The sequence below is a fragment of the Morone saxatilis genome, unplaced genomic scaffold, assembly GCF_004916995.1.
Source record: "Morone saxatilis isolate NCDOM2014 unplaced genomic scaffold, NCSU_SB_2.0 Contig21, whole genome shotgun sequence".
Lineage (NCBI taxonomy): Eukaryota > Metazoa > Chordata > Actinopteri > Moronidae > Morone > Morone saxatilis.
This window is the reverse complement of record NW_023339774.1, coordinates 9,836,774-9,845,600: the sequence shown is the minus strand read 5'-3', so window position 1 is coordinate 9,845,600 and position 8,827 is coordinate 9,836,774. Positions and strand designations below refer to the sequence as shown.

The following is an 8,827-nucleotide window of genomic DNA, read 5'->3' as shown; positions in this document are numbered from 1 at the left end:
AGCTACTTGCGTTTTGCGTTTGACACTTGCGTTTCAGATCGGCAAGATAGGGCCCCCGTGTCACTGAAGCAGTCACAATATAAGGTACTTTGGTTCAGTTCATCAAGGTTTTTGTTTCACATTTACACAATATTTAACAGAATATATGATTATTTCTGGATTATTCATGTGTCATTGACTTGTATTGTTCCAGTGTCCACTTATCCACTATAGCTACCCTGTAGCCTGTCTACAGTGATACTACATAGATATGGAGAGAACCATGATTGGTCAGCTTGGGCTGCTTCTGTTTTCTCCTACACGTTCCCAACCCCTGGTTAACCCCTTATAGGGGACTCATTGAAATACTTGGAAATTTTAAATTTCAACCCTGGAGTGTTATTGGTGGATATAAGACGAATTTTTTTCTGTGACCATATATGGGTCATCGCCCGATAAAGGGTTAAGAAACAAGAAAGTTGAAGAAAATCCCATTAGCAAAGCACAGTGCATGAAATAATGGACTGGGAGTGTAACCAGGCAACCCTTAGCTTTGTTGCTATATATCACAAATTGAATAAAAGAGTGTGAACACAATTACTGTAGATAGATCCAGAACGGTGAAATCTGATGCTGAACTATAAATGAATTCATACGCTGTTGGGACCAATGTGACACAAAGTATAATTCCAGTGTACTCATAACAAGGTATCTGTTTATTTACATGTTCAAACCTAAAAATGTATGTGCTACATAAACTTTAATAACTTAGGAGACCCAAGATGTATAGACTTTTGTTCCCTGTCTCTTATCAATACAGTGACCACTTTCCCGTGCTCTCTCCTTCCCCATGTTGCCTCTATTTCTCCTCCCTGCTCATTTCCCCATTTGCTGCCCTCTGCTTTCATATCACTCGATCACTGCGTCTGTTTCTATCTCCCCTTGTCTGATAATCACCATATTATCCTCCTGGCAGTTTCTGCTCTTTTCCTCCACTTGGGGGGACTATTATCTCGCCCTGTGTACTATTACTGGATATAGTTGAGTAGCACACATGCTGGGTAATGCTGCACCTTTCTCTACTTGACATGAACAAATAATAAGACACATAACCAGATACACACATTCAAAAATAATAAAAAAATCAAAAGCACAGACACAAACAAGCTGGCAGACACATACACACACACATGCACACACCATAGCTGGCGGTGTTTGTCTGACCTGTCTGTTCCAGTCATGTCTGCCAAATCAAGTGCTTTGTTATATAAAGTGGATCTCTCTGGGGTTGATGGACAGTCTGGCAGTCTGCAGAACAGACTGCACATCGGTGATATCTCCACCCCTACAGACAAACACGAACAGTTGTTTCAAGAGCTTGAATCCAAAACAAAATTGGTGTCTTTTCTCTTTTTTCCAACGGTTTGGCTTAGTTCCAAGATCCCAAAGTGATATTTTCACATGAGGGGCTTGTTTAGTCTGTATAAAACTTCCGTCAGAAAACAGAAGTAGTGATATTTTGCTTGTACCTCTTTCTTGTTAGTGCTTGTCATTCTGGGCAATTATAAACTGTTATCCATTGGCAACTACACCCCATGGCACTACACTTGAACATTTCATACAGTATTCCCTCCACTCTTTCCACAAGATTTTTGAACTTGGCTGCAAAGATTTGCTGACACTCAGCCACAAGGGCATTAGCAAGGGTGGCCACTGATGCTGAGCGATAAGGCGTAGCTCGCAGTCGGCGTTACAGCTCATACCAAAGATGAGGTCAGGGCTCTCTGCTGGCCAGTAAGCTCTTCCACATCAAACTGAGAAAACTATTTCTTTATGGACGTCACTTTGTGCACAGGGGCCGCTATCATCTTAAAACCTTCCCCAAACTGCTGCCACAAAGTTGGAAGCCCACCATTGTCTAAAATGTCATCCTATGCTGTAGCCATATAATTTTTTAACCTAGAACTAAGGTGTTCAGACATACATATACACAAACATACATATATAATATATATATATATACCACTGTCCAGTGTTTTGGTATCTGATGGGATCTACTACTTGAACAGGACTGTCATTGGTTAGTGGCTGTCTTCTGCCACTAAGGGACTTAAAAACTACCCCAGAACACATTACTTTGGGGCATATACTGGCATTTCACGAATTGTTGGAACTTAATTTTTTTGCTTGTATGTTAGCTTAATACTCCACCTATGAAGATTAAACAGTACGATGATCAGAGCGAGAACACTGTGAGTGCTATGGGCAGCCGCCTCTTTGTGCCAGAGTTTTAAATTGGTATCAACGCGTCGATCCTGCTTCAATCCATTTTCAAACAATTAAGGTAATGTTGTCAAATGCTTCACTCCAACAGCATAAAACAACACATTGGCAAACACACAACGAGTAACAAAGACCAGGACGTTATTTCAAATACTTACATGTTAGGCTAAAAGTTTCTTGCCAGATTTGAAAGCAAAGTCACACACTGTTAACTTTACACACAAATCAACAATTTTTCATAGTAACTGGGCTTATGGAAATGTGCCCTTGTGCTTGAGTTAACTTCACTTGATATAAATGTGATTCAAGTGTAATATTTTAAAGCTTATATATATACTGACACAAGGCCTGCAAGCCACAGTAGGGTGAGTTGACTTCAACAAATAAGGGGCCAATTAAATCCACCCCTCCCTATTTAAGTAAAAACCATAATGTTTATGCATGATTAATATCATCAGGCATAACCAAAGGGTCGCTACACAACAAAGCTGAGATATGGGTGAAACATACAGATAGATACGAGGCAGGGAGCATAAAATGGCGCCGACCGTTTACAAGAAAGGCGACAAGCAACAGTCTCAGCAACAAACGCCACTGAGAGCTTGTAAGAAGCCACCCAGGACAGAGAGAAAACTACCTAACTTAGAGCACATTATTTGAGATTTGTTATTTGCCTCCAGCTCTCTTGCTCTACAGATGAGCCACACTGCCTGCATCTCCCCAACCATTCTCTCCTCCAAGTCTGGCATCTAGCCATCTACTTTTATCTTTTTCAAAGAACTGCAAACACAAGGAGCGAAAGCTGCCTTTTTCTTTGCCACCTCCATTTTAACATCATAAAGTAAAAAACAAAAGTGCATTTGGTCTTTGATTTCTCTGGCGGGGGGAGTTTTCGAGATGACTAAATTCAAGTGAGAAATCAGTGAGCTTAAGTTTTTCTTGTGCACAAAGAACCAAGAAACAGCTGAAAAACCTTTAAATGGCTGTACCTCTCCAATTAAGCAATCTACAGGTGTAATGAGGGCTACAACTAATGATTATTGTCACTATTGATTAATCCATTCATTTTTTAATCTTTTGATTGGGAACTTGGGACGGGCAGTTTTTAGACTAAACCATTATTTGATCAGAGTCCCAGAAGATGTCTTCAACAAGCTTGTTTTGTCCAATCATATAATACTGAGAAAAATCTGTTAAAAAAAAAATCTATTAAAAAAATCTGCAACTTGCAAATGCTTCACATTTTTAGCTTATGAATGACTTCAACAATTACGTGTTTATCAAATGTTCAAATCAAGACAAACAGGAAGAATGAACACCTCTGCAGCTTGAACTCTCGTCTCATTTCCTGTCCTCCTTGTTACCTGCTCAGGAAATAAAGTGCATGTGTCACTTTGGCAGTAATGAGCTGGATTCATTGCCGCTCTTGTCTATGTTTCTATGTTTGTTTGTGTGTATGCGTTTTGTGTCTGAAAATGCAGGCTCCCCTGCTGCGAGTGTATCCAAATGCAGTAGGATTAATTGGTGTTTGCTTTCTTATCTCGGCCCAACAGCTGTTCCAGAAACTGAAGAATCTGATGAGGCCTTATTCTGTAGAGTTTGAGTCGCCGCTGGAGCTGTCGGCGCAGGGTGAGTGTGAACAAACACACAAACACACCCAAACATGCAGCTCACATGGACACATGCATGCAAATATGTTCATCATGTTTCTGTTATTTGCTCTCTCTCCTCCTTATCCTTCCTGTTGGTGTTTTGATGCTGAATATCATTTTTTTTAATGCAACTGATCCAAATCATATAGGCGCCACACTCCAGTTTGTACACAACAACCACCACACAGGAAAAAGCAGTCATGTTACTTTGCACTTTCTTGAGACCCATTGTCCTCCTCCCTAGCTTCAGGTGGGAGTAGGGACATACAGTACTGTCTATTCATTCAGTATTACAAAAGCCTGTTCTCAGTTCCGGGAACAACTGGAAACTCTCGTCTGTTACACCCAGATCCAGACTTCCTCTTCTTTAGCTCTTCACTTTGATTAAAAGCTTTCCAAAGAGACATGTTCTCCCCTCTGTGGTCATGGTGAACCAATAAGTACTGTACACCCCCAGGTACCACTTCATTAGAGGCCCTAATCTCTGCACCACCAGTGATTTACAATGTGCACATAACAACAAAAGAAAGGGGAAATCTATTTCACAAATTTTTGGTCCCCTACAAATCAACCCTGTCTCCTAGAAGTTAATGTTAATAATACTATTCTTCAACAGTAAATGTGTTTGGAGGTTAACGTATGCCACCTGAACAAAATTTTTCTGTAGCAAAATGTTGATGTTCAGCATAAATGCAAATAGCAATAGTTCATTCAGGTCTAGCAACAAAAGCATGATGAATGTTTTTTTATGGTTATGTCTAAGCACTCACAGCTCTTGGTTAAGGTTAGTGGAAGATTGTGGACAGTCGGCAGTCCTGATGCGTTTATTGTGTTGACGTTTTAGTAAAACCATCCCCACTTTAAAAAAGGTCCAGTGTGTAAGATTTAGGGGGCTCCATTTACAGAAGATGTTACCTTAGAATTAGTCTTTTATATCTACAGACGTCACAGGTCCTCTTCCATGGAGTCTGCCATGTTGAAATGCCATGTTTCTGCTACAGCAGCCCACAACGGACAAATCAAACACTGGCTCTTCATGGGGCCTTTCATGTTGTTCGCAGCCGCTGTAGTTTCTCCTTTTGCACTTGGTTGAGTCAAGGGGTATTAGTTGGTCGCAATCTACAAACTCAATGCTAGATGCCAATAAATCCTACACACTGTTTTGTTAACTGGACTGCTTTCGTTGGCTAAACCTAACCACCAGGACTCAGGAGGCTAACGCTACTCTCCTTGCGGTAAACAAACAAAACTCCCTGTTCATCAACACAGAACAGAATCCATGCAGCTCTTTTGGCAATACAAATTATATATAGAATTGTTTTACAGGACAGTGATTAGCAAAAGTAAATTAATGAATTTCAAAAACATGCACACACACAAGTACAAACATGCAGATATCTTACTCTAAACCTCAGACTATAGTATATTGTTTTCATATTAAGTGTTGCAACATGTTTTTTGTTTGCTGATATAGTAATGCAAACAGAAAATCTTTTCCATATATTGTTCTTGGATAACAAAGTGATTCTGCCTCCTTAATGCGTGATTCAAACTTTTCCTGTCTCATTTACCAATCAAGGCAAAGAGATGATTGAGATGTACTTCGACTTCCGCCTCTACCGACTTTGGAAGACACGCCAGCACTCCAAACTCTTGGACTATGAGGATTTTTTGTGACGAAGACACCTAGACAACAGGTGCAGCGGAGCACTCCGGCCCCACGACGAGAGACCTGATGAAACCGATCCAATGACTGAACAATGCTCAACTGTAGTGCTCGACCCGCCAACTCAATAATAACAATCATTCCTGCTTTCATCCGGGAGAGGAGGAAGAGGCATGGCGGGATAAGGAGGCTGAGGACAAACAAAAATATGCTGTGCCTCGGCTCCGCCTCATTTTTAGAGTGAGGATCAAAGACGAACAAAAAGGGCCAAAAAAAACGCATAAAATAAAAAACTGGAGGAAAAAGCAGAGACAACTGGACTATACACATCTTAGTCACCAACTCTCTTTGCCTCCTGAGTTTGAAAGCAAAAAGGAAAATCTAAAATTGTGTAAAAAAGAAATATCATCTTAGTCACACCTCTGTTGTAAGGACAAACTTCTTGAAGCTGATGTGCTTTGGAAAAAAGAAAAATCACTGAAACTCATTCCGTCATAACATGGTTCTGTGTTTTGACTGGACCTCTCAGATGATCCCAGAACCTGGAGACATACATACATAAATAACCCATATGTCGATGTGCGTGTATATATATCACATGAATATATTAGCATAGCTTTAGTCATGCAAATAATACTCCATATGAGAATAATGATGCATCATTTATTTTTGATGTGCATTGTTGTGCAGTTTCATATGGAAATACTTTGGAATAACTCAGGTTTTAGCCATGAAGTAATTAATCTGTTTGTCTATTCTATCAAGATATTGTAATCTTCATCTCCATCGCTTGGAATGAATGTATTATCTCTCTAGAAATGTATCTTCAGTTTGAGGAATTGAGCTTCATGTTTTGGTAAAAAACAAAAAAAAAACAATGGATAATATGCTGATTTCTGTGTGTGAGCGTGCGCGTCTGGATGTGTTTTCCATGTAGAAAAAAGAAAACGTGCAGATGAGAAAAGTAATTGTTTAACACCTTCATCTCCCAATTTCTGTCACAAACACACAAAGACATTGTAGTATGATTCATGATGTCAAGAGGGATGTAACAGCCATCCAAGTGCTCCTAGCCCTGTAGTGTAGGAGTTGCCCTATTGATCCCTCCTGCTCCTTCGCAGAAGGTTCAGGCCACTTAGTCGGCCCCTGTCAACAGTGCCAGCTGCTCTCACTATCTGCCAAACACTCTTGGCTTCTCTTAATGGCAGCCAAACGAGCTTCCGCCACCTCTAACTTCACTGGGCTGTGATCCAGTCTGAGGACTGGAGTTCTCCGAATTAAACAGAACTGCCAGGAGTTTAAGCTGTTAACAGACATCTGCTGCCCCTGCCAGGTGTCAGCTAGTTAAAAGGCCAGAAATATGCTTGTGTGTGTCTGAGATGGTCACACTACGACCTGAGATGTCTCAAATAGATTAGGGATGGTTAAATATGGAGAGCAGCGGCCAAACAGCAATCTGAAACAATGTGCAAGCGCTCACTCACACACACGCGCAAACAAAACCCTAGGGCTAGGATGAAAACTTCAAGAAATCAATAAATCAGGAGAAAATTAAAAAGTAACTGTCCACAGATTTTAAAAATGAGGTTCAGTTACCTTGACATGATGAGTACTACTAGCCTGTGGAAACATTTATATGATGTCATCTTTGGGGGAACCGAGTGCAGCTGAGTGAGGTGGAGGACAGTTGTCCCTAGAGGAGCAAAGGGTTTAAGTCAAGTCAAGTCAAAATTTCTTAAGTTGGCGTTTTTATCAGGGTTATCTCAGCTTCGGCTTGAGACTTCAAACTTATAACAGGAAGCAATGCGTTACAAACTGTCAGTGCGGAAAGATGTGGAAGTTAACCTGGCAGGGGAGGTCTAACGAAAGACACACTAGATGAATTATGGGAAGTGTAGGATTCAGGGTTTTGGGGACTTGACTAGCTACTACGGACTAAAAGTCAGGATATCTAAGCACTCATAAGCCCCCTAACTTTACAGAAATGCCATTCTAAAATCACTTGAAGCCCTATCTTTTTACATTTATATTCAACAGAATAGTCATAAAATTTTGCCTTACGTAATCACATCTAAACTGGGACAATGATACTCCAAAAGCACATAAAACCTCCAATACTCTAGACTCAGCTTACCATTTCATTTCTCAGGTTGACATGCTCCTGCAAAAAGGCTCTGATGAAGGCAGACATGCGTATATATGCGTCAACCTTAGAAATAAGCTGAGGCCCGAGTATTCAGCTTTTGTGCTTCTAGATTGCTCTTATGAAAGTCTTTGTGTCCGCACTTATCAAAATGCTGCCACATTTCAGCCTTGATTTTATGAATATGGCAACAATCCAAGGAGACATTGCTAAGTCACGCTACAGCTCACTGCTCCGCCAATCACAGCAGTGTCCCACAATGACATCAGCCCCTGAATGTCAGCAAAACATCGCTGTAGAGCAACACGGCTAAGTGTGCTTTAAACCCAGTCAGTGACTGTTCGTATAGGCTGTAGGCGTGCAGAAAGTTTACACAGTGCATATTTATTTAATAGATGTCTGTGGTCCCAGCCCTGCATAACACATGCACACCCAGGCATACACACAGACAACGGTATTCTGCATCTGTGTATGGTAAAACACTTTTCCATTTGTCATTATTTGTGTGGATGTGTTAATATTTGAAGCATTATGTGCAGATTTTTTGTGTTAAAGTCAACCAGTCTCACTGGAGTGCTCTCTATCTCTCTACTAGCAGAACTCTGGTTTTTATTTGCTTTTGCCCTCTCTCTGACATTGCAGTGCAGGCCTATAGTTTGTCTGGCACAGACAAGTGCTCTCTCAGCCTGAGTCACGCAGAACATGTTTTCACTTCAGATTTAAAATTCAACAGTTACACGACCTGTCATATCATTAGGCCATTTTAATTCCAGCAGAAGCATTAAGCTGCCAAATTATCAAAGATGTTGCCCTCAACAGCTGCTGGGTTTAATGGAATATGTTTTTCTTTCAGATTAGATACGTGGACACTGGTTAATTTAAAGCAAAGCAGCAATGTGATGGATTCAGTCAATTCAGAAAGCATTTTTCTTATGCCATAGAAAACACTGACAAAAATCTCATTTTCAGTCTATAAAAAAGTTACTGGTAATTAATCTTCTGTTTGAATTTATTGGGCTGAACTGACTATACCATGAAGAGCACTCTGACTCAGGAGTTTGAGAGAGCTTTCTTGTTTTCTTCTTCAGCAAAAAACCCCCATCA

The 8,827-nt window shown here is 40.5% G+C and overlaps 1 protein-coding gene across 1 annotated transcript in view; it reads left to right on the top strand.

The window, feature by feature from the left end:
• Positions 1 to 8,827, top strand: part of LOC118333117 (NMDA receptor synaptonuclear signaling and neuronal migration factor) — a gene marked incomplete at its 5' end in the record, with an annotated part of 17,134 nt that extends 8,307 nt beyond the window's left edge. Inside the window, 2 exon segments of the mRNA XM_035668647.1 lie at positions 3,816 to 3,891; positions 5,494 to 8,827. Of these exon segments, the coding sequence (XP_035524540.1) occupies positions 3,816 to 3,891; positions 5,494 to 5,591 (174 nt within the window).